This window comes from Bos javanicus, chromosome 26, assembly GCF_032452875.1.
Source record: "Bos javanicus breed banteng chromosome 26, ARS-OSU_banteng_1.0, whole genome shotgun sequence".
Classification (NCBI taxonomy): Eukaryota; Metazoa; Chordata; class Mammalia; order Artiodactyla; family Bovidae; genus Bos; species Bos javanicus.
In genome coordinates this window covers 17119337-17145826 of record NC_083893.1, presented here as the reverse complement: position 1 = coordinate 17145826, position 26490 = coordinate 17119337, and the positions used below count along the sequence as shown (strand labels likewise).

The 26490-nt window shown below is 42.7% G+C and overlaps 1 protein-coding gene across 5 annotated transcripts in view; it reads right to left on the bottom strand.

The window, feature by feature from the left end:
• ENTPD1 (ectonucleoside triphosphate diphosphohydrolase 1) overlaps positions 1-26490 on the bottom strand; it is a 104562-nt gene that overhangs the window by 38331 nt on the left and 39741 nt on the right. For 3 of the 5 annotated variants that reach the window (XM_061402919.1, XM_061402922.1, XM_061402921.1), the window contains exon 2: positions 9311-9438. The exons of 1 other annotated variant lie outside the window; for it this stretch is intronic. In XM_061402919.1, coding sequence (XP_061258903.1) covers positions 9311-9438 — 128 coding nt within the window. Of the gene's footprint in view, positions 1-9310; positions 9439-17880; positions 17971-26490 lie in introns of those variants that run through there. One more of the 5 variants, XM_061402920.1, reaches the window with a different exon arrangement.

The window sequence follows — 26490 nt, the reverse complement described above, 5'->3', positions numbered from 1 at the left end:
TGGCTCGGGTGACTTTTATTTGTCACCGCTATCCTAGAAAGAAACAAGAAGCAAAATAAATGGAAGGGAAAGGAAAGGAAAAGGATGAGAAACCACGGAGGCGCTTCTCAAGTGTGAGCCAGCCACTCACTTGAGTCACACTTTGCTGCCCATCTGAGCTGCGGACCTCACAGTGTGGTCTGCCCCTTGATACTGCTTAAGTCAGCAGTTGTTTTACATCTATCGCCTCATATTGTCTTATCACCTGGGAAGAACCTAAGAGCCTCCAGGGAGAAAAGAAGAATTAGAATTAACTGACCTCCCTGAACCACTGATGCTGCTGCTAAGTCGCTTCAGTCATGTCTGACTCTGTGCGACCCCATAGACAGCAGCCCACCAGGCTCCCCGTCCCTGGGATTCTCCAGGCAAGAACACTGGAGTGGGTTGCCATTTCCTTCTCCAGTGCATGAAAGTGAAAAGTGAAAGTGAAGTCGCTCAGTCGTGCCTGACTCTTCACGACCCCACGGACCGCAGCCTACCAGGCTCCTCCGTCCATGGGGTTTTCCAGGCAAGAGTAGCTGAACCACTGCAGAGCTAAATGTCAAGCTTATTGAGGTGTCGAGTTTTCTTCCATTTCGCCACCAGGGAGTGCCGCTGTCCTGCTGTGTGAGCCTCCCTGACCTTGCATAACCTCCACAGTGTTCTCTGCCCCCTTTGGCACAGTGGGACTTCCCTTTGGTGACCAGCATTACACCCTTATAAAGAAAAGGGTCTGCATTCTGGTTTTGGGCACGGTGAAGAAAGAAACGGCATAGACTCCTCTGCAACTAAGCCTCTGCAGTGAGATCAAACAAAGAATCGCCTGAGGTGGTGACCTCTGTGCACAGAGAGGAATCTAACTGAGGTCTGGGGCCTTTGAACCCATGGGAAACCTCCCAGCGTGGAGAAAGAGCCTCAGGGCTTACACGGCAGAAAACCCTGCTTTTGCCTAGCAGGGTCCCTGAATTCTCCCTGCCAGAAAATGTTCTAACCACAGAAGGACATGATAAAGGCTAGCTAGGCAGCAGCGCAAGCAGCCTTATTCTGGAAGCTGGATGTTCTATTCTGTCTACTCTGTTGACATGAAAGCTACTCTTCCAGTAGAACAGAGGGACCGGGCTTGATCCTATCGGCCTGTTTCACCAAGGCCTTGCACAGTGAGGTGGTTGAGAAACGACAACTTTCACCACATTTCATTTGACAAGTGCTTGAGAAGGGCGGGTAGAGCGACTTTAACACAGGAATTGACATACACATTTCACCTTATATATATAGCAGCTAAACTGTTGAATTGTACTAAATGTTTTTTGTCTTCCAAAATGTATTGCACAAAAAAAAAAAAAAAAAATTTGGCATCGCTTGCTGTCTTATGGATAGGTAAATCTTGATTGTCTGGAAATTCTTAAGTTTGAACATATGGGGCGTTTGCCTTTCATTGTTGCAACACTAAAAGCATGTTCATTTGCCGTTCATTGCTGGCTCATTATAGAGTTGGCAGTCCATTTCACCTAACTGAAATGAATTTCACAGTTCATTCCAGAGCAGTTTGACTTGAATGGGTACTTACATAGTTGTACCTCACCTGACCAATCTAGAACCCCAGGAGCCACTAGCTTTTATCCTCTTTCCTCACACCAGCATTTTCCAAAGCACTAAGCCTGCAAGGACCTGGGCGAAGAAAGCTTCCCAGAAGTTTGGGGAATGCTTGCTCCCCATCCTGGGCTCACGAACCCACTATGTAGTAACTGCTTCAGAGAAGTCTGACAGTGGAGAAACCCGCTTAACCTCGTTTAAGCTGGCATCCCCCAGACTCGGTGACAACAGAATTACGTTTTAAATACAATCTCCACCCTATAGAAATGCTTTGTGAAGTGCTTGCCATGTTATCACTCTACCCAGTGTTTCTCTGTAGCTCATATTTCAGACATTTCTAAAAGCCCGTATGTCCTTCACATCAAAGAAAAATCAAAGATTTGAGTAGTGAGCTAGAGATCTGACGTCCTCTTAATATTATTTTCAATATTACTTCATTTTTAAAAAGTACTACAAGTTTATTAAACAGCATCTAGAAAATTAAGAGAAAAGGAAAAAAGACATTTACGATTTCACCAACTAGACATCACTGTTCCTTTATTCCCTTCTGATCTTTTTCAATTCATGGTAATTTTTATATAGTTGTGATCAGACTGTGTAAATCCTGATCTTAAGCTAGTTTTTGGTCATGTACATGATTTTATCAATCATAATTGGTCTTGATGAGCTATGTTGAGTGAATAGAAGCAGTGGTCTAGAAAGAGGGTGTTGGTTCATGAGACATGAATGTTGGAGCCTTGGTGAAGATTCGGAGATGGGGTAGCAGCCAAGCCTGAGCTCAGGGAGACTAGAGGCCATGTGGAGGTGGGGAAGATCCTGTCTTAGGATGGAAATGATTCTACCTCTGCAAATGTCATAAGCCCAGCTTCTGAGTAAGTCTCCTTCAATGTGAAAAGAAAGAGAAAATTGGAACATCAGATGACATGCTTCTACCCTTGACTTGGCAGAACCGGGATGTTCAACCCTCTCCTTGCTCAGAAAACAACTGCCCTCATGCTATTCTAGTCTCAGTTCCCCACTGGCCATGAGATTTCTGTTCCAGAGCCTTGGCCCCGAGAGCCCTTCACTTGAGACCCAGCCCTGTTTGACCTTCTCAGATTCGAATCTACCCTCTTAATTCACGCCTCGGAGTGCCTGTGTTTTTCCTCTAAAGACAGTACTTATAACAATGTGTAATTACATATTTATGTGACTAGTTGATTAATATGTCTTCCCGGTTAGATTCTAAGCCATGTTAGGGCAAGTCTGTGTTGCTTACTACGGTATATCCAGTACCTACCACTGTAGATCCTATTCCTAGTACAAAGAAGGAATTCAACAGACAATTGCTGAGTCACATGGACGAATGAGGGGAGTTAGAACTATATGGTCCCTAAACTCCTTCCAGTCCTAAAAGACATGAATATGCATAGTCTAATATAAAGTAATACCATGGGGCTGAGTTCCAACCCTCCCCCAAACAAAACCCCCAGAAGTCAGGTAACATGTGAATTCACTTTTTTTGGTTTCTTCACACATATTGGTCCTTCAGAATCTTTCTTAAAAGCCCTGTAGTTTTAACGGTAACTTCAGCAACCTCATCGCTCTGTTTCTGTGAGCCCTTTAGAATAAACAGAGCTTGTCCTTTTGAATGACTCTAGTTCTCTATAAACAAATCAGGTCTGCATTAGCTACAGTGATGCTGGAAGCACCTGGAAACAATTAGGGACCATTTTCTTCTTTTCTTTTTTCTTTAGCTGGAGTTACTAGACCTTTAATACAAACTGCAGTTTTGTTGTCTATTATTTTTATTTTTTAAATTGTGGTAAAATACACAGAACCTACAATTGACCATGTTAACTATTTTTAAGTGTAAAGTGTGGCATTAAGTACATTCACCACCTCTCATCTCCAGGTGTTGCTGCTTTGTTTTTGTTGTTTTGTTTTTAAATCCAGTGGAGTGAAAATACTATAGTTATTTTCCAAGAGTATTTGAGGTTGAAAATTGATGCACATTCTTCCAAATTCTCCATTAAAAAAAGATAAAATTGCAAGCGCTGTCCTAAAAATAGCATCTTAGTTCCCAGTGACAAAAGCAGATGCCCCGCACAGGTTTGCAGCAGTTGGAAACCTTGGGAGCACCAGCCCAATGACCACAACACACCAAGAGCTGAGGGTCTTTCCTTAAACTCATCCCCAAAGCAGTGTGGACAGCTGGCCTCCACTGAGAGCTTCTGATACACTGGGCACTCTGGTAAGTGAGTTGGCAGTCCCATTCCATTTAATCCTTACAGCCATCTTCCAAGTAGCTATTATCACCATGTTACATATAAGGAAACTGATGTGTGGAGAGAATTGCTTGCCAGAAGTCTCAAAGCTAGCAAATGGCAGATCTGGGGTTGAAATCAAAGCTGTCTGGCCCTTGAGCTAGCATTCCAGGGAAGTGGCAGGTTTTAATGAAGGCATGTGGTTTTGGACAGGGTCAGTTTGGTGCCTTAGAGAGAAACTTGTGGGGTTCTGTGTGTGCCAGAATGTGCAATGCTTGTGCTGTAGCAATATCCTGACAGGTTGCTAACTGCCAGTGTTCGGTGACAAGCTAGCGATTTAGGAAGTGGTGAGCCAAACAGACCTCAAAGCTACCTCCCCACCAGGTCCACAGGACAAAAACACTTTCCCAGGGGACATTTAGGTACAGCTAATGATTCTTCAGTATATTAAGGTCCAAGTTTGTTTGTTTTAATGTGGTCACTGCAAATTTACCCAGCAGCAGTTCCCAGACTTTAATGTCATGAGAACAGCCCAGGATGCCTGTTACGTGTGTGGATTCCTGGGCCCTACACACTGGAGGTCTGGGAATGAGAATGGGGAGCCAGGACCCAGAAGGCATCCTGAGGCAGAGGCCTGCCTCCCACGCTGACAAATTCTGCTCTCCTTCTTCACATCCTCTTCACATCCAAGCAGGGAGCCCACTCTACTCACTGAGTCAGCAAACTGCTGTGAGGCCACCCCAGTCAGATGCTGTGCTGGCAGTAATTTAACATTTATTCTGTTGACAGTTTGGTTAATGATTGTCTCTTCCACTAGACTATACCTTCATGAGGATCAGGACCTGGCCAGTCTTGCTCACTGCTGTATTCCTAGGGCCTAAAGCAGAGTAGATGGTCAATGACTATTTATTAAATGAATGAATGGAGTGAAAGGTTAAAAAAATATCGATATATACAATGATGAATGAAACCCAGTCCTTGCCTCAGAATGCTTACAACCTGGGTGGCTGGGCAAGTAAGGCCATCAGTACAAAAGAGAGTTCTTGTGTTTTGTGAGATATGGTCAGGCATGAGGCAACCACTTTCCAACCAGGCTGAACCCAAAGTGGATCAGGCAGGAAGATGACAAGACTGGATCTTTGGAACTGGAGGGCTAACCTGAACTGGGCTAGAAGAGGGTGAGTCAGATGGAAAGAGGCAGGGAAAAAGATAAGTGGTGATTTGTCACCAGGCAGACAGGCTGCAAAGATGATAATGACAACACATAAGTTACCAACAACAAGGGTGTGTGGTGGGCCAGCATCCTGTTCTGCACTCCACACTAAGTTTACTTTATCCCACTCAATTCCTACAGTAATCTACAAGATATCAGTGATCAGCTCTGTCTTACAAATGGAGAAACTGAGGCTCAGAGAAGTTATGTCCTATCTCTATAAGAGCAGAGCTGAGGTTTAAACCTAGGTGGTGTGAATCCATGGCCCCTGCTGTGTTGCACTCCAAGCAGACAGAATCAATGATCCCCACAATCAGACAGGGATGAAGAGTCAGGAAATGTGTAGAGACAGCCAAAAGCCTTCCCGTTCAGAAGCATATGGCCACCACCCTCTTTAAACAGAAGCATGGAGAGATTGTTCTCAACATGACATCCAAGCTGTTCCATCTTTATCTTAAAAGGTCCTCTAAGGAATCTAATGATAGATAATTATAAATAAGTAAATTGGGAAAGGAGTATGTCAAGGCTACTTGTCACCCTGATTATTTAACTTATATGCAGAGTACATCATGCTTGGATGAAGTACAAGCTGGAATCAAGATTGCCAGGAGAAATATCAATAACCTCAGATATGCAGATGACACCATCCTTATGGCAGAAAGCAAAGAAGAATCAAAGAACCTCTTGATGAAAATGAAAGAGGAGAGTGAAAAAGTTGGCTTAAAACTCAACATTCGAAAAACTAAGATCATGGTATCCAATCCTATTACTTCATGGCAAATAGATGGGGAAACAGTGGAAACAGTGATAGACTTTATTTTGGGGGACTCCAAAATAACTGCAGATGGTGACTGCAGCCATGAAATTAAAAGACATTTACTCCTTGGAAGAAAAGCTATGACCAACCTAGACAGCATATTAAAAAGCAGAGACATTACTTTGCCAACAAAGGTCCGTCTAGTCAAAGCTATGGTTCTTCCAGTAGTCATGTATGGATGTGAGGGTTGAACTATAAAAAAAAGCTGAGTGCTGAAGAATTGATGCTTTTGAACTGTGGTGTTGAAGAAGACTCTTGAGAGTCCCTTGGACAGCAAGGAGCTCCAACCAGTCCATCCTAAAGGAAATCAGTCCCGAATATCCATTGGAAGGACTGATGCTGAAGCTGAAACTCCAATACTTTGGCCACCTGATGCAAAGGACTGACTCACTAGAAAAGACCCTGATGCTGGGAAAGAATGAAGGCAGGAGGAAAAGGGGATGGTAGAGGATGAGATGGTTGGATGGCATCACTGACTTGATGGATATGAGTTTTAGTAAGCTCCAGGAGTTGGTGATGGATAGGGAAGCCTGGCGTGCTGCAGTCCAATGGGGTTGCGAAGAGTCAGACACGACTGAGAGACTGAATTGAACTGAAAGGAATCTAATCACTAAGATCTGGTGGACCTCAGTGTCTCTCACAGTATCTCCTTAATAACTTAATTCCATGGCAATGCCTTAGTTCCAGCCTAATCTGCCTTGTGTACACAATGTCAGGAATATCCTACCTGGTCTCTCCTCTTCTAATCTGCTCTCCAGCCAATAAGAATCTCAGAAACACAATCTGTGCCCCACCTCCCTGTTTGCTTCCCAGGTAGCTCAATGGTAAAGAATCTGTCCGCCAACACAGGAGAGACAAGAGATGCAGGTTCTATCCCTGGCTTGGGAAGATTTCCTAGAGGAGGGCGTGGCAACCCACTGTAATATTCTTCCTGGAGAATTCCATGGACAGAGGTGTCTGCAAGGCTACAGTCCATGGGTTGCAAAGAGTCAGACATGACTGAGCATGCATGCACACACCCTGTTTGAAATCTAAGCAGTGGTTGACAAGCATGACTGCTCATTAAAATCACCTGGGAAGGTTCTAAAACATACCAATGCCTGGGCTTCACCCCCAAAGATTCTAATTGACCCAGGGTAGAGTCCAGAAATGAGTATTTTTAAAAAGCTCCCCAGGAGCTTTTAATACGGAGCCAATCTTGAGCACTGCCACAGCTGAATGAGATATCCATCACTGAGCTAGGCATACTCAGATTGCAGTCTCCTCTCCCACCATTCCTTCCTGCCCTGTGTTCAATATTCTAGCCATGATGAACTGTTGGTGATTCTCCAGGATCATCTGTTTATTTTTAGCTGCCCCTCTGCAACAAATGGTATGGTCTTTGTCCAGAAAATGTCCTAGCTCACCTCCTGTCAAACTCCTTAGTGTTCTTCATTACTTGGCTCCAAGGCCACCTCCTCCGTGAAGTCTTCACATGGCCAGGCACAACTGGTGCCTCCTTCCTCTGGGCAGCTGTAGCACTACACCTACCTCCGTATTCACATGTCTCTATTGTTCTGAAACTATGTGTATAAACGACTCTCTCTCCTACAAAAGGGTATCAGAACAGTGATGCTTCAGATAACTTTGGTGGCCACTTCATGTTTTTTGACCAGCATTTTTCTAGCTCAACCTGCATCTTATCTCTCTATTTCTTCACAGGGTCTTCTCTCCTACCACCTGGTAGTCCCACACAGCCCCTCTGACATATGCACCAACCTGGAAGTGCCAAGGAGCTAACCTCTGGGGCAACCCTTGACCAACAGGGATGAGAACCCAGGGATAAATCCCTAGAGCAGTAATTCAGAAGTGCTTTCTCCACAGCTCTTCAGAGGGTCCTAGTGGGATCGGGCCAATCATACTACTATAAAGATTCACTTTAGATGCAAAGGCCTTGTTCCATTTTTCCAGGCCAACACAGTAACACAGAATCACAACAGTTTTGAAGACAAGCATCATGAACAACAAAAAGTCATCATGACCACAAGTATTCACTGAGAACAGAGTCTAAGTCTGTCATGGATTTGCCTCCTAAGCCATCTCCCTCACCAGTGATGCAATAATGAACATATAAAAAGGTCAAATCAAGAAGGCAATCACATACTTTCAGAGCTGGTAAACAAACAGCAAAACCAAAATGTCATGAGGCTTCAATTGTGAGTGAAGTTTAGCCAAGACAGCCAGCATCGCTGGATACTTAAAGTCAAGAGACCATTGACAGTGAGATAGTATCAGCCTTCAGTGCTGACAAAGGGACTACTGTGCGCAGCCCCGCTGGGTTGAACGTGTGTGGCGAACAGAGGCCAATGTAACATGCAGGCCTCTGCTATAGAGCAAATGATTTGAGTAAGTGGCTCAAATTTAGTATATTCAAATGCAAAAATATATATACTTTTGCATATGCATTTCAGGGCTTCCATGGATATGTCACTGCCCACACATATGTTTGTGTTTATTAGCACACTGGTCTCTGGGCCCTTGAAGATTTATTAACTATAATTCAAATGAAAGTTTAAAATCAATGTGTTTACAATAAAAACTTAAACTTACTGTATGCTTTTAAATTAATGGCTTAAATAATGAACATATTACAAGGTATTAGTGAGATATTCATGTCTTTGAAATTGAACTTTGATGAATTTGAAAGGAAGCAGAAATAAATCACAGCAGAGTTAATGACCTTAATTATTTTTAATGATACACACACACACACACACACAAGCTCTTCAAATGTAGAGATTTTACAAGAAATCTATACAGCCATGAATTCATTTCAAATTACTATATTCAATACATGTATGTGGTCTCCAGGGGCTTTTTAAAAATTGACCTTTAAATTGATTTCTTTTTAATATTTTAGAGATGAGGAACAAGTCTTCTCCAGACTCTTTGACTTCCAAAGTGCTTTATACAGAGCTGTCTAGTAAAGTTTATTATTTTGGTGATAGTGATAATAATGGAGTAAGAACAAAGAATGCAGTGTTCAGTAAACAAAGAGTTCATTGTTTCCACAAGGAAACAAAGAGTAGGAAGTAGAGATAGTACTAGAGTTATGGAAACCAACACAATATATCACAGATCTGGATGTGGTGAATAAAGTGTTTGTCTCTGTTAGAATACTGATTTAATCAGTTTGCTGAACAATCGTAAAGACAATTGTCTTTCCATCCCTAATTGATCCAAGGCATTCTCTCCTCCAGAATAAGCATCCGCTACCATTTTACTCACCTAGTTCAATGGAGACTGACTTGCTCCTGGGCTTCCAGAACCTCAACTCCTACTGCTTTGATTTACCATAACTTCCCTTTCCCTCTGCCCCATCCAAGGACCCTAAAACACATGTATACACACATACACACACACATACTCAGGGGTTTGAGTTACCTTAACATTTTCTGGCAGTGCTTTGTTCTGGGTCAGCCCCAGAGCGAGCAACGCTATCACAGCAATGATGCAGGAGAAACCAAGTATGCTCAGTATGTTTTTAGAGCAAAATACCTTCAGTTCAGATTCTAAAATCAAAAGAAGAAGAGAAAACATCAATAAAAAATGAACAGACATTGATTTTCCTCCCCTTTCTGTACGGCCTTGTGCTGGCTTTCTGGAGACAGCAAAGACAGATAACAGGTGATCTTTATCCAAGAGGCACTTGCAAAGTAATTGGGTAAAAGTTAAAAAACATAAGTATGTTTCTGTACTGTGATGAGGGCCAAAACTGAGTTAGTGGCTGTGGTAAGGAGAATGGGCAGACTTAGGTCAATGATGAGATACAAGATAAGAAGGAAAAATCCCAAACTGGCAGCTTGTTTACTAGGTCATATAGATCTATCTATATGGACTTCCCTGGTGGGGGTAAAGCGTCTGTCTACAATGCGTCTGTCTACAATGCAGGAGACCCGGGTTCTATTCCTGGGTTGGGAAGATACCCTGGAGAAGGAAATGGCAATCCACTCCAGGACTATTGCCTGGAAAATCCCATGGACAGAGGAGCCTAATAGGCTATAGTCCATGGGCTCGCAAAGAGTCGGACATGACTGAGCGACTTCATTCACTTCACTACTTCACATAGATCTATCAAGGTTAAAGAAACAAAGAAAGCAAAGATGGCCTTCCTCATTTTTAAAATCTACCAAAATATGAGTACAATATTAAAAAGTATTCAGAATGTATCACCAAACAAACATCAAAGTCCCTTTGCTTCATGACATTTCCTGGCTTGACCTTCAACTTCAACCACCCTTACATGTTAAATAACTGCAGGTAATAACATAGGGGCTGTGGAGTTTTAAACATTTCATCATTTGTACTATTTTATCTATCCTGTAGATACTTTCATCATCACAGGATGTAAAAAAGTTCCAGAAGGAGAATTCTATAAAAGGCAAATTTACTTTGATCAGGATAAACAGAGGCTGCGGCAGTGGTGAATAGGAAATGGGATGGTTACCCCATTCCCTCCACTCTCATCCTTCCACTCTAGCTTCCCAAACTATTCCCAAACCTTTTCCTAAGCCTCTGGGGAAGAAGGACAGGGTCGCATAAAAAAAAAAAAAAAAAAGCATGTGGAAATGAGATGGGCTCTCCAAAATAGTTTGCACTTCTCTAAGAGAGAAGGCAAGGGATTGAAGCAACTGAAAGAGGAACTTGAGTCCCCTCCTCCTCTTTCTCTCTTGCTCAGCAGTGGCAGCTATGCCAACACAGGAGCTCCTCCTTGAGCTCTTGAGCACAAGCTTGGACTTAATCCAAAGGGTGGTAATTGCTTGGGTCTCCAGTCTGCATCTACCTCTAGAACCTTGAATCAGTCTGTTTCCATCAAGCCAAACAGTACAAAACTTAGGGGGGAAAGTTTTAGCAACACCATTATCTATTTCTACCAAACAAAGGAACAATGAATGAAATACACAATAAATGAAATGTCCCCCTCCTCCCTTCCCAAAGGAATCTCAGTTTTGTTCAGATGCCTGCCGCTCCCCCAAGCAGCCCATATACCTCCTGGGAAGGGGCTGACTGTTCTGCATAATCTCCTTCCCTCTTCAGTAACTGGTTCAACAGTGGGCATATACCACCAAAACAGCCTGTGAGACCCTGAAGGAAGACTGCTGGAGCAAGTTTAGGAAAAGAAAGGAAGCATTCTCTCTTCTTCGTCAGACATGGTCCAGCCAATGATGGTAGAGCAGAGAGATGGAAAGAATTTGAGTTCTTGAAGCATTTTGAGCTGCTGAAACAACTTATCCTGATCTGATCTTCTCATGAGACTCAAGCTTTGATCCAATTAGAGTGATGATTTAAATACCTTGAAGCTAAAACATCCTGATACAACTGTGACAGGAATGTCCTTTTTGCTGCCAGGGCTGTGGAATCTGGAAAAGAGCCCCTTAGCTAATTTTACCTATCTTGGTTCCCAAAGTGGTGATATTGACAAACACAGCTTATAAGCAGCATGTGTTTTAGATGAAAACTTAGAAATCTAATCTAAAAATTGCACACTGCAATAATAATTCTACTATAACAGAATTGTGAATACTCCCTCAAACTGTTCAAAAGGTCTACCTATTCTTTTGTTTCTGTAAATATGACAGTTTTGATTATTTCATTTTCCTTTCATCAATTTGGGTGCTAATCCAATGAAAATGACCAAAAAGGTCCCTGCTCATTGGAATGGCATCTAGTTGGGAAGATGAGTGAGTGAAGTTGCTCAGTCGTGTCGAACTCTTTGTGACTCCATAAACTGTAGCCTACCAGGCTCCTCCATCCATGGGATTTTCCAGGCAAGAGTACTGGAGTGGGGTGCCATTGCCTTCTCCAGAGGATCTTCCCGACCCAGGGATTGAACCCGGATCTCCTGCATTGTAGGCAGACGCTTTACCATCTGAGCCACCAGGGAAGCCCAGATAAGTCAGAAAAGAAGTCTGCAGATAAGGACTTGAGGTCATGAAAAGTATGGAGGAGAAATTCAAACCAATAAATGTTATAGAGTGACTTGCAGCAGAGTTGGGGTAGGGAGATGAGACTAAGGGTCAGGAAAGACTCTCTGAGAAGATGACATTTAAGCTTAGACCTTAAAGGAGAGAAAACACCAGTTATGAGAAGGAGAAATAACATTTCAAGAAGAGGAAGCACAAGCTGAAAAAGCCCTGAGATGGAAAATAGCTTGAAGTGACTCTGTTTCTTCCTTTTTAAAATGAGAATATTTACTATCATTATTATCACTGAACAGTTGAAAGTGTACTTTTCCAGGGAACCCTCCTACACTGTGGGTGGAAATATGACTTGGTGCAGTGACTATGGAGAACAGTATGGAGGTTCTGCAGAAAAATAAAAATAGAATTACACGGGAGCAAGACCATCCCCAAGAAAAAGAAATGCAAGAAAGCAAAATGGCTGTCTGAGGAGGCCTTACAAATAGCTGTGGAAAGAAGAGAAGACAAAACAAAGGAGAAAAGGAAAGATATACCCATTTGAATGCAGAGTTCCAAAAAATAGGAAGGAGAGAAAAGAAAGCCTTCCTCAATGATCAGTGCAAAGAAATAGAGGAAAACAATAGAATGGGAAAGACTAGAGATCTCTTCAAGAAAATTAGAGATACCAAGGGAACATTTCATTCAAAGATGGGCTCAATAAAGGACAGAAATGGTATGGACCAAAAAGAAGCAGAAGGTATTAAGAAGAAGTGGCAAGAATACATAGAAGTGTACAAAAAAGGTCTTCACAACCCAGATAATCACGACGGTGTGATCACTCACCTAGAGCCAGACATCCTGGAATGTGAAGTCAAGTGGGCCTTAGGAAGCATCACTACAAACAAAGCTAGTGGAGGTGATGGAATTCCAGTTGAGCTATTTCAAATCCGAAAAGATGATGCTGTGAAAGTGCTAAACTCAATATGTCAGCAAATTTGGAAAACTCAGCAGTGGCCACAGGACTGGAAAAGGTCAGTTTTCATTCCAATCCCAAAGAAAGGCAATGCCAAAGAATGTTCAAACTACTGCACAACTGCACTCATCTCACACGCTAGTAAAGTGATGCTCAAAATTCTCCAAGCCAGGCTTCAGCAATATGTGAACCGTGAACTTCCAGATGTTCAAGCTGGTTTTAGAAAAGGCAGAGGAACCAGAGATCAAATTGCCAACATCTGCTGGATTATCAAAAAAGCAAGAGAGTTCCAGAAAAATATCTACTTCTGCTTTATTGACTATGCCAAAGCCTTTGACTGTGTGGATCACAAGAAACTGTGGAAAATTCTGAAAGAGATGGGAATACCAGACCACCTGACCTGCCTCCTAAGAAGTCTGTATGCAGGTCAGGAAGCAACAGTTAGAACTGGACGTGGAACAACAGACTGGTTCCAAATAAGAAAAGAAACACATCAAGTCTGTATGTTGTCACCCTGCTTATTTAACTCATATGCAGAGTACATTATGAGAAACGCTGGGCTGGAGGAAGCACAAGCTGGAATCAAGACTGCTGGGAGAAATATCAATAACCTCAGATATGCAGATGACACCACCCTTATGGCAGAAAGTGAAGAAGAACTAAAGGGCCTCTTGATGAAAGTGAAAGAGGAGAGTGAAAAAGTTGGCTCAAAGCTCAACATTCAGAAAACTAAGATCATGGCATCTGGCTCCATCACTTCATGGCAAATAGATGGGGAAACAGTGGAAACAGTGGCTGACTTTATTTTTCTGGGCTCCAAAATCACTGCAGATGGTGACTGCAGCCATGAAATTAAAAGACACTTACTCCTTGGAAGGAAAGTTATGACCAACCTAGACAGCATATTAAAAAGCAGAGACATTACTTTGCCAACAAATGTCTATCTAGTCAAAGCTATGTTTTTTCCAGTAGTCATATATGGATGTAAGAGTTGGACTATATAGAAAGCTGAGCACTGAAGAACTGATGCTTTTGAACTGTGGTGTTGGAGAAGACTCTTTTGAGAGTCCCTTGGACTGCAAGGAGATCCAACCAGTCCATCCTAAAGGAAATCAGTCCTGAATATTCTTTGGAAGGACTGATGTTGAAGCTGAAACGCCAATATTTTGGCCACTTGATGCGAAGAGCTGACTCATTTGAAAAGACCCTTATGCTGGGAAAGATTGAAGGCAAGAGGAGAAGGGGACAACAGAGGATGAGATGGCTGGATGGCATCACCGACTCGATGGGCATGAGTTTGAGTAATCTCTGGGAGTTGGTGATGAACAGGGAGGCCTGGCATGCTGCATTCCACGGGGTCACAAAGAGTTGAACACAACTGAGTGACTGAACTGAACTGAACTGAGGATCCCACAATCCTACTCCTGGGCGTATATCCCGAGGAAACCATATTTCAAAAAGATACATGCACTCCAATATTCATTGCAGCACTATTTACAATAGCCAAGATGTGGAAGCAACCTAAATGTCCATCAATAGATGAATGGATAAGGAAGATGTGGTATATATGATGGAATATTACTGAGCCATAAAAAGAACAAAACAATGCCATTTGCAGCAACATGAATAGGATTAGAGATTATCTTCCTAAGTGAAGTAAGGAAGAAAGAGAAAGACTAATACCATATGATGTCACTTCCACGTGGAATATAAAATATGGCAGAAATGAACCTATCTACAAAACATAAACAGACTCACAGAGAACAGACTTGTGGTTTCAAGGAGGAGGGGCGAGAGGACAGTGACGGTTTGGGAGTTTGGGGTTAGTAGAAGCGAACTGTCACATCTAGAATCGATAACAACAGGGTCCTATTGTATAGCACAGGAAACCATATCTAGTCTCCTGGGATAAACCATACTGGAAAAGAATATTTAAAACAAAAAAGTATATATTGTATAACTAAGTCACCTTGCTGTACAGCAGAAATTAGCACAACACTGTAAATCAACTATACTTCAATAAAAAATAATTTTAAAAAGAAAGTATACTTTCCCACATTTGCCCAGCTTTTGCAGTGATATCCATATTATTAGAATATATTCAAGTCTTTCATCACATTTGTCTTATCAAAGATATGATAACAAAAAGAACTTAAATCAGAGAGGAAATTTAGGAATTTTTCAAAAGCTGTATTATCAAAAAAATAATGACTTTTTCATGTGAACTAAGTTACTTAGAGAGGAATAATTAAAATACTATGCTTTCTATGAACTATGCAGATAGTTTTCAGAAGTCATTATCACTTGGGAGGAAGCCAGGTTCTTCTTAGGAAGTGGTACCAGATGTGGGGGCTTCCCAGGTGGTTCGGTGCAGTAAAGAATTCATGTGCAATGCAAGAGATGCAGGAGATACAGATTTGATCCCTGGATCGGAAAGATCCCCTGGAGAAGGAAATGGCAACTCACGCAAGTATTCTTGCCGGGAGAATCCCATGGACAGAGGAGCCTGACAGGCTACAGTCCACGGAGTCGCAAAGAGTCAGGCACGACTAAACAGACTGAGCAAAACAACAGATATGGGGGTCCAGGGGTGAACTTATCTAAGACGTATTCCTAACAGGGAACCACTTTAGTAACTTGCCCTTCTTCCTAGGCCCCAGAGCTCTTTCAGATGTCATGTCTGCTACAGTCAAGTTCTATTACGGAAAATTCACAATGACTGTATCTCCGTGAAAAGCTCTTCATTTCCCTTGTGGATAACAGAAATGTGGTTTGTATCATACAATGTGAAATTATATTTTAAAAAACAATTTCAAGAAACATTTTTACCAAAAATATCTTAATGATGAAGTGTTATATTGCTTTGAATTTTCCCACTATCCTAAGGAACTCAAGACTGCCCCTGCCCTCTTATTCCCTTCCTGTCACAGGACGAATGAGAAACCTTCTCTGTTTGAGCTAAGAGCCAGGTAGAAATGTCAATTCTTCAGTTAACAGAGACAAAACTGAAGGAAACCCAAGCTTTGACAAAACAGGCTGATTTCAAGCCAATTAGCTACGTCAGAGGCAAAAAAGCTGATTCTTTTTAACTCTAATAGAAACAGTTATCATGACATCCAGAGCTGGCATCCTATTAAAGATTAAAATTACGTAATTTGTCCTTAGTCAAAATTCTGCAATACAGAGAAATCCCAGCTTCTCTACTTTATGATACCAAGATGTTTTATCTTAAAATTTCACTCTATTAATTAAGAAAGATTTGGGGTGTTGGCAGATGTGGTGGATTTTAGGCAAAAAAAAAAAAAAAAAAACCCAGAAGTTTTGCTCTGCAGATTCAGTGTGATGCATTAGATTCAAATTGTTTCCAATTTCTGATGGGTTACATCCAGACCAAGCTTGGCTTGTCGTATAGAGAACAAAACAGCCAATACAGACAAGCACTGGAGAGTAAACATCAGTGGAGTGCTGTGGTCCCTTCCTGTGTTTACACAGCGCAGTGATGGGACAATCACTGAAGCTCAGGGGACTGGTCCTAATCTGACTTTGCCATTTCTCCAGCTCCTAGAGTCTCTGCCCCCTCTCTGCCATCTTCCTTCCTCTCCATCAGGGAGTTCTTGGTGACACATACTTAGATTGTTCTCACATTCAGGGGCTTTAAGATCCTTTCTCAGCTGCTTCCTTCCAGGTCCCTTAGACTCAACCTCTTCTATGGCAACACCCATCCCTCTGTTCCAATCACCACCACTTCTCTATAATAACCCTTTCTGGTATCTCCCTAATTCTTTTTCCTATCAGAATCCATCCTTCATGCACCTGCAGAATTCCTCCATAATTGATATTCCCAGGGCTCTTCCTGATTAAGAATGAAGGTAGTTTCCTTCTGATTGCCAGATGAAAGCCTCACTGTCTACCTAGCCCTCTCAGCCCTTTAGAAATTTAAGCGCTTCTCATCTCACCATTCCAATAAGCAGATGTGTGTGTCCGAGATCATACTGCCTGACATTACGACCACTAGACTGTACGCTCCCTAAGTGCCACGACTTTTTTCTGGTTTGTTCATTGCTATAGTCCTAGTTGAATGAATCAATGAATTTTGGATGCTGATATTTTTCAACATGAGATTTCCTTCAGCTGGAATTCTATTCCCCTCTTTCTCCACCAAATCTTTTTCCTTGTCACATTCAAACTCAAGCTCAATAGGAGGCTATGCTTCCCTCCATATGCTTCAAAGCTCAGTGGTTCCTGTACTCCTCTCTTCATGTGCTTACCTCTAGATATTTAACGGATTGGCCTATTTTGGTTTGGGAGTTCTGTAGTTGTTATTTCATTCATTGTTCTATTAGTCAGTCAACAATTATTTATTCAATGCTTTACACTATTCACTAGTCCTGCCTGAGGCTAGAGTTACAGCAGTGAACAAAACAAATGTTTCCATTTCATGGTGCTTATATTCTAGTTTGAAAAAATAAAACAAGTAAAGTTTATACTATGTTAATAATTATAAGCACTAAGAAATGAGAAAAGGCAGGTAAAGAGGCAGAGACGGTGATATTAAAAGTGATAGGGACAAAGAGACAGCAAGCACACCACTTGGCCAAGAGCATTTAAGGTAACTGGAATTGCATGTACAAAGGCTCAGGGGTGGAACAGTACCTGGGCATGAGGCCAGTGTGGCTGGAAGAGTAATGAAGGGGAAAAGAGTAAGAGAGGGTCAGGGGTGGGGTCACTGGGTGCCTTGCTCATAGGGCTTTGCAGGTTCTGGTGAGGGTTTGGTCTTACTCTAAGTGATCTGACTTCTTTCTAATCATTGGTATAATTTATATTCAACACCACGGTAAATCAGGGACCACCAGGGACCTTTGAAGACGCCAAAGAAGGAGGGTGTGGTCTTTTAGGTGGCAGATCTCTGCCTCTTGTAGTGAGGTGCTGAGGCACCCCAGTGAAGTCAGCTCATAGGACAACCACTCAGTCAAGTTTGGATAGAGCCTGGCTCTGCTAGAATAGAGCCTATGCTAAGACCAGGGCTGGGAAGACACTTCCAGGAGGAGTAAGAACCATATCATGATAGATCTTCTCTATACCTTCTGTTCTCGTTGGTAGCTCAGAGCTGCTAAATCTTCGCTGAGAGTACATCCTTATGAGGGGCCTCCAAACCAAAAGTCACCTGGATCCATCACCCCAAAGCCAAACTCCACAGACTTCTGAGGGGTGGCTCAACCTGGAGCAGAGTCCAGATAACCTCACCTTTGCTCAGTCTCTAATCCTCCAATTCCCTGCATGCAAGATGATTCATAATAGTACAGACTTCATAGGGTTGCTAGGTAAGAGTCAATGAGCTAACAATACATAACAACCTACAAAAGAGCCCTCACGGTATTCCAGATTATGTTCTCAGCACTCTACACACAGCAACTCATTTAACCTTCACAACACTCCTTCCAGGTACTATTATCATCATCTGTATCAGCTTCCTATGGCTGCCACAACAAGTTACCACCAACGTGGGTGACTGACAATAATAGAATTTTATTCTCTCACAATTCCAGAGGCTAAAAGTCCAGAATTAAGGTGTCAATGGGGCCAAAGGCGCTGGAGAGATTCTTTTCTTGCCTTGCCTAGCCTCTGGCGGCTCCTGGCATTCCCTGGCTATGGCTACATCATCCACTGTCCGCCTCTGTCTGCACATGACCTTTTCCCCGGTCTCTGTGCGCAGTAGATCTTCCTCTCCTTTCTCTCTCTTATCTACCAGTGATTAGATTTAGGCCCCATACTAAAACCAGAATGACCTCAAGATCCTTAACTACATCTACAAAGACTTCATTTCCAAATAAGATTGAAGTCTCAGGAACTATTATTATCCTCGTTGCTCTCTCTTTACAGGTGAGGAAACTGAGTAATAGGTTAAGTAGATTGCCCAAAATTACACTGATATAAATGTAGGGACTAGGAATTAAAGTTAGGCATTCTGGGTCCAGAAATCAAGCTTTTAGCCACCACTCTACTCAGATGGTAAAGGGTCTGCCTACAATGTGGGAGACCCAGGTTCGACCCCTGGGTCGGGAAGATACCCTGGCACAGGAAATGGCAACCCACTCCAGTACTCTTGCCTGGAAAATCCCATGGACTGAGGAGCCTGGTAGGCTACAGTCCATGGGGTCGCAAAGAGTCGGACACAACTGAGTGACTTCACTATTACTTTCACTACCCTATACCATGGGGCTTCTTTAGTGGCTCTGCAGAAGCCTGCAGAGAATTTGCCTGCAATGTAGGAGATGTGGGTTCGATCCCTGGGTCAGGAAGATTGCCTGGAGGAGGGCACGGCAAACCCACTCCAGTACTCTTGCCTGGGAAATCCCATGGACTGAGGAGCCTGGTAGGCTACAGTCCATGGGGTAGCAAAGAGTCAGACACAACTGAGTGACTTCACTTTCACTTTCACTACCCTATACCACGGGGCTTCTTCAGTGGCTCTGCAGAATTCGCCTGCAATGCAGGAGATGCGGGTTCGATCCCTGGCTCAGGAAGATTGCCTGGAGGAGGGCATGGCAACCCACTCCAGTATTCTTGCCTGGGAAATCCCATGAACAGAGGAGTCTGGCAGGCTGTAGTCCATAAGGTCACAAAGAGCTGGACACGACTGAAGCGACTGAGCACACACGAGTTACCCTAAACTATAGGACTGTGCCTGCTGTGCAGTACAAATGCTGAATGTGGGAGCCAATCTCATTATCCAGAAGGGAACGAACCGTGACTGACTTTGAGGAGTTGGCTGAAGGGGTTGTCTGGACATCAGACAATGTCACACTTTTTCAAATATAGAGTCTTTTGGTCCCTGATGGTCAGAAGCTAGCAGCTAAGAGACAGAGGCTGGGATTATGGTTCCCAGGGAGGTTAAGGGACTTGCTCAAAGTCACACAGCTGGTAAGTGGCAGAACAGTGACTGGATCCAAGTCTCCCAACTCCACTCCACTGCCTCAACTATTGTCCTGCATGAGACGCATAGAAGTTACTCAGCTTCATTCTTTCTTGGCTGAAACAACACAAAAGAACCCAAAGTTCTGTTCAAATAGATCTTAAATTTCACCCCCACCCCATATTTTCCCAACTGATAAATTCAGAGTCAGTTTGAAGATAAAGCAGTTTAATTTGGTGAGGTTTTTTTCCTGCCTATTTTTAAGTCAAAGAAGTCAGTATAATGTCAGTAGACAAATGCTAAAAATGCACTTCAAGGCCTCAATGATGGTCAATTAGTTAAAGGGTAAAAAGTAAAGGAGAGGAGGGGAAATCATATAGACACAGAGAATATGAGTGGAAGGGAGACAGGGGTGGGAACAGAAAGAGAGGTAGACAGAGACAGGTTAATAAATACCCAAGTCCTGTTCCACAGATCTCTTGAACCACAGACTTCAGAGAAAGTTATATGTGCCTAGTCGCTCAGTCGTGCCTGACTCTTTGCAACCCCACGGATTATAGCCTGCTAGGCTCCTCTGTTCATGGGGATTCTCTAGACAAGAATACTCGAGTAGGTTGCCATGCCCTCCTCCAGGGCATCTTCCCAATCCAGGGAATCAATCCAGGTCTCCCACATGGCAGGTGGATTCTTTACCATCTGAGCCACCAGGGAAGCCCTCAGAGAAAGTTACTTGACTTGTTTATAATCCTTTGTTTCTGCTCTTTGAAATGTTACTTAGCTGGTTAGTCTCAGTTCACAGTACTTTAGTTAGAAAAAGAATGCATTTATCCTAACAAAGTAGCCTGGTTAATCCTGAGTGGTCCCTGAAGAGGCTCAGTTTTGGATGAGAAGAGCCCATTGAGTGACCTTGGGCAGTGGAACCGGGGTGGGGAACAGAATAAGCTCTTCCTGCTAGTCAGACTCTGCCAACCTCAAGCTCATCACCAACCGTTCTTGCTGTGGGCTGTGCTCTTCTCAGATTGGTACCAGCAAGAAACTGATTGACTTTGCACTGGTGTGCCTGACTCTAAACATGTTAATAACTGCAAAAATCAAAGAATAGCAGAGGATCTGCGTATGGGAAATAAGGAAGCAAAGGAATCCCCTTCCCTTTCTCCTTCTCACTTCCTCCCACCATACCAGCTACCTCCTCACCCACCCCCTTTTGGCCTTTCCTGAATTCTTTTGCCCATAGATTGCATGGAGAACAATAGATCTTTGTGGACGTCGTGGATTTCCATATTCAAGTACAGAGTTGTTTCCGGCTGAGTGATATCATTGAGATCACAGACAGGAATTCCCTGTGACCCAGCCAACAAGGATAATAACCTCATGTATTGATGGTCTCTGCAATAAACACACTGCTTCCACTAAACAAATCCTCTCCCATATCTGAAATTGAAGAATTGTGCCCTGGGGATTCTGTCCTTTCTCAAAGCAGCTGCATTTGTCAACAAGCCTTGGTTATGTGTTGCTGGTGAGAAAGACAGAAAATCTGTGCTGGCCATACATCACCAGTGTGGTGGTCAAAGTGGGGATGGGGTGAACCGACTCACCCAGGTAGCCCAGCCTCACAGCCCACCCCTCCATCCCCCCAACCTCTGTCTTCTACATCTCATTTGTAAATTATCTTATTTCTACCTCCTCATTTTTTCACTTATGAAGTACAAAAGTCAGAAGCAACATAAAAATATTTCTGCAACAAAATATGCCATAAACAAAATAAAAATGACAAACTGAGGGAAATGTTTGTAACAACTATGAAATAGTTGGTTTCCTTAATGTATGAAGCCATTAACAATAGATAAGACAATGATCAAGACAACCCCTCAGAATTACCACAAGTCAGTACAGAAAAATAAACAATCCAATCAAAAAGTGGAGAAAAGACCTAAACAGACATTTTTCCAAAGAAGACATACAGATGACTAACACATGAAAAGGTGCTCAACATCGCTCATTATTAGAGAAATGCAAATCAAAACTACAATGAGATATCACCTCACACCAGTCAGAATGCCCATTATCCAAAAGTCTACAAACAATAAATGCTGAAGAGGGTGTGGAGAAAAAGGAGCCCTCTTGCATTGTTGGTGGGAATGTAAATTGATTCAGTCATTATGGAAGACGGTATGGAGATTTCTTTTAAAAACTAGGAATAAAACCACCATATGACCCAGCAATCCCATTCCTAGGCATATACCCTGAGGAAACCAAAATTGAAATAGACACACGTACTCCAATGTTCATTGCAGCACTATTTACAATAGCTAAAACATGGAAGCAACCTAGATGTCCATCAACAGATGAATGGATAAAGAAGCTGTGGAATTTATAAACAGTGGAATATTACTCAGCCATAAAAGAACACATTTGAGTCAGTTTTAATGAGGTGGATGAACCTAGAACCTATTTATACAGATTGAAGTAAGTCAGAAAGAGAAAGATAAATATCATGCTGCTGCTACTGCTAAGTCGCTTCAGTCGTGTCCGACTCTGTGCGACCCCATGGACTGCAGCCTACCAGGCTTCTCTGTCCATGGGATTCTCCAGGCAAGAACACTGGAGTGGGTTGCCATTTCCTTCTCCAGGAAATATAAATATCATATACTAACGCATATAAGCTGAGCGCTGACAAATTGATGCTTTTGAACTGTGGTGTTGGAGAAGACTCTTGAGAGTCCCTTGGACTGCAAGGAGATCCAACCGGTCCATCCTAAAGGAGATCAGTCCTGAGTGTTCATTGGAAGGACTGATGTTGAAGCTGAAACTCCAATACTTTGGCCACCTGATGCGAAGAGCTGACGCACTTGAAAAAACCCTGATGCTGGGAAAGACTGAAGGTGGGAGGAGAAGGGGACAACAGAGGATGAGATGGTTGGATGGCATCACCAACTCAACGGACATTGGGTAAACTCTGGGAGTTGGTGATGGACAGGGAAGCCTGGCATGCTGCAGTCCATGGGGTCGCAAAGAGTCAGACACGATTGAGTGACTGAACTGAACTGAATGCATATATATGGAATCTAGAAAGATGGTACCAAAGAATTTAACAGACATAGAGAACAGACTTATGGACATGGAGAGAGGGGAGGAGAGGGTGAGCTGTACGGAAGGAGTAACGTGGAAACTTCCATTACCATATGTAAAATAGATAGCTAATGGGAATTTGCTGTATGGCTCAGGAAACTCAAACAGAGGCTCTGTATCAACCTAGAAGGGTGGATGGGGAGGGAGATGGGAGGGAGGTTCGAGCGGAAGGGGACATATGTATACCTATGGCTGATTCATGTTGAGGTTTGACAGAATACAACAAAATTCTGTAAAGCAATTATCCTTCAATTAAAAAATAAATAAATTAAAAAAATAAAAAAGGGCAAAGAACATAAATAATTTAAAGAAAAAGAAATACTGTCAACATATTAGAAGCATTCTAATTACTTTATCTTAAAGAAATGTACTAAATGAAAAATGAGATACTATTTATTACTTATCAGAATAACAATGTTTTTTAAAAGTTTGATATTAACAAAGCTTTTTAATATATAATATTACATACTTATTAGAATGGCAAAAAAAATACAATGTTGGCAAGGATGCAGAGCCATTGGAAGTCTCATACACTGCTGCTGGGGATGCAAAATGGAACAGCCACTTTGGAAAGAATTTGGGAGTTTCTATTGAAGTTAAAACACACGTGTGTGTCTGCATGTGTGCGTGTGCGTGGGTGTGTATGCTGAGTCACTTTAGTTGTGTCTGACTCTGCGTGACCCCATGGAATGTAGCCCACCAAGCTCCTCTGTCCGGGGGATTCTCCAGGCAAGAATACAGGAATGGGTTGCCATGCCGTCCTCGAGGGGATCTTCCTGACCCAGGGATCGAACCCACGTCTCTTACGTCTCCTGCATTAGCAGGTAGGTTCTTTACCACTAGCGCCACCTGAGAAGCCCCTTGTTAAAATATACACTTATCATATAACTAGGTAGTCCTACTCTTAGGTATTTACCCAAAAAGAGTGAAGATGTCTCTACACAAAAACCTGTACCTGATTATTTATAACAGTTTTGTTCATCACCCCAAACTCGAAACACCCCAAATGTGCATCAGCTAGTGAAAGCACACAAACTGTAATACAACAGAATACTATTCAGCAACGAACAGGGTATAAACTGTTCATGAGTGCAGCCACATGGATGGGTCACAAAAGCATTATGCTAAGTGAGAGGAGCCAGACTCGAAAGACTACGTATGATTTCACTTATACGATATTCTGGAAAAGGCAAAACGAAGGACAGCAATCAGATTAGCAGGCAGAGGTTCAGGGACAGAGGACTGACTGAAAAGTCCAGGAGGGAACTTTCAGCAATGACGGACGAACTCTGCATCTGGATCATGGTGGTAATTACAAAACTACATACGTTTGTTCGATTCTCTTTCCTCTCCCCCTTCCCTCTCTTTCTTCCTTGTTTATTCTCTAGTAATTAAAAATTCTTAGGAAAAATTCCTGAAAACCTAAAGGTTCTGAGTTGAAGAGAAGGAATTTACAGAGGGTTTCCAGTTGAAGTGATAAAGATGCTAGGAGCCTGGAAAGTGGGCATCGGGTAAATGGGAGGAGATGTGTCGAAGATCTGATGTCACCTTTGCTGATTCTCTGCCCTCTCTACCATCCTGCCAGCCACTCACTAACGTAACTAGTCCAAGCAGCCATCTCTGGGTCCCCACTCACTCAGTCTTCCCAGATCAATGTCATCTCTTTTGTCGTCTTTACAGAAAAATTGTCAGATCTCATTTCACCAGGCTTTGGGTGGATTAAAAACTTTATTCTGAGGGCAATTTGGCATCTCTTTTCCGGCATCTCTTCCCGGGTAGCCCAATGGTAAAGAATCTGCCTGCCAATGCAGGAGACATAGGAGATACGGGTTCAATCCCTGACATCGGGAAGATCCCCTGGAGTAGGAAATGGCAAACCACTCCAGTATTCTTGCCTAGAAAATTCCATGGGCAGAGGAGCCTGGCAGTCTACAATACATGGGGGTCACAAAGAGTCAGCCACAACTGAGTATGCACATGCTCAGGCATCTCTGCTGTTACGTATTAATACAAAAGGGAACAGCTCTCTGGATAAGGCATGATCAAGCTTCTAAATATCCATGGTAACTCTGTCACAGATCATCTGGTATCTAAGCAACTCTCTTCAACCATCAACACAGAGTACCTGCACTTCAGATGGTAATGTGAGAACTCAATCCTAAATTGACTAATATGTAGTTCCTGTCAAGGAAGTGACAGATAACAACTTATTTGGGAGGGGTAATCTGAGAGTACCCTAGATTATTCAAAGCATATTTCCTGTACTCATTTAGTGAGGTGGAAGGCAGGAGTTAGAGAAAGGTTCCTGGGCCTTGGAGAAAGGCGTGTCCTCCTTAGAGCAAAACTAATAAGATAAACCCATAACAGATGAAAACAGCTCCTACCAAAACCACCCACACTTTAAAAAATGTATGTTCAGTCCTGTGACTTGACTATTTCCTCAAATCCAGAATGCAACTAAGAAAGTGGCATCCTACTCACTTTTGTATCCTGGATGAAGAAAGATGTGAGAATATGGTGAGGCAGGGCCATCTGCATGCAGTGAAAAGGCAACTGAAAGAACCGGTCAGTGCAGGGTCCCTCCAGCGCAGTCTGGGAGGAGACGACGTCTTGGGTCATGGTCACTTCCCTGAAAGTTCTTTCTCCATAGTGACGAAGGATAATTCCTCTAAGTTAATCAAACTAACCCCCCACTATGATTTCATGTTCACCAAGTTTTCTTGCCATGATTTTTCTACAAGGTAAAAAAATATGAGCTGATCATTGTTAAACAATAGTGGTATTATGCCATAAACTACTCAGTCCTAAAGGAAATCAACCCTGAATGTTCACTGGAAGGACAGATGCTGAAGCAGAAACTCTAATACTTTGGCCACCTGATGTGAAGAGCTGACTCACTGAAAAAGACTCTGATGCTGGAGAAGATTGAAGGCAAAAGGAGAAGGGGGTGGCAGAGAGTGAGACAGATAGCATCGCTGACTCAATGGACATGAATTTGAGCAAATTCTGGGAGTTAGTGGATGACAGAGGAGCCCAGTGTGCTGCAGTCCATGGGGTGGAACAGAGTTGGACACAACTTAGCCACTGAACTACAACAATGAGACACAGGCTTCCTGTAGAATATGGATGCAATGCGGAGACCACAGACCATGGATACAGCACCGTCTATGCACTTCTTGCTCACACCCAAGAGGTCTGTTTTCTTATTTGCTCAGATTCACAGAGGTAGGAGGGGTGCAGCCAAACAAGGAAGCAATTCTAGGGGCTCAAAACAGATAAGACAGATCCCATGTGCTTTCTCTTTTCCGGAATCATAATAATGTGCTGAATGGAGGGGAAAGTGTCTCTCACTCAGCAAAAGCTCAGGACACCACATAAGGATACCATACTAGGAACCATACATTATGGTCTTTGGAAATGATGGCTAAGATAGTTGAATTCTTTATAAAGATTCTTACAAACCCAAAGACTCTAGGGAACGCAAGAGTTGAAGAGGAAAATTTTACTCCACCTTCTGCTAAAGTCTTTGTTTCCTAGAAATGACCTCTGAGAATGCCACATTAGTAAGACCCATCTTTAGGCGGGAGATAGCTAAATTAGATAACAAAGACACCACTGGGCTGGCTTACCACTGTCTCTCAGGACTGGG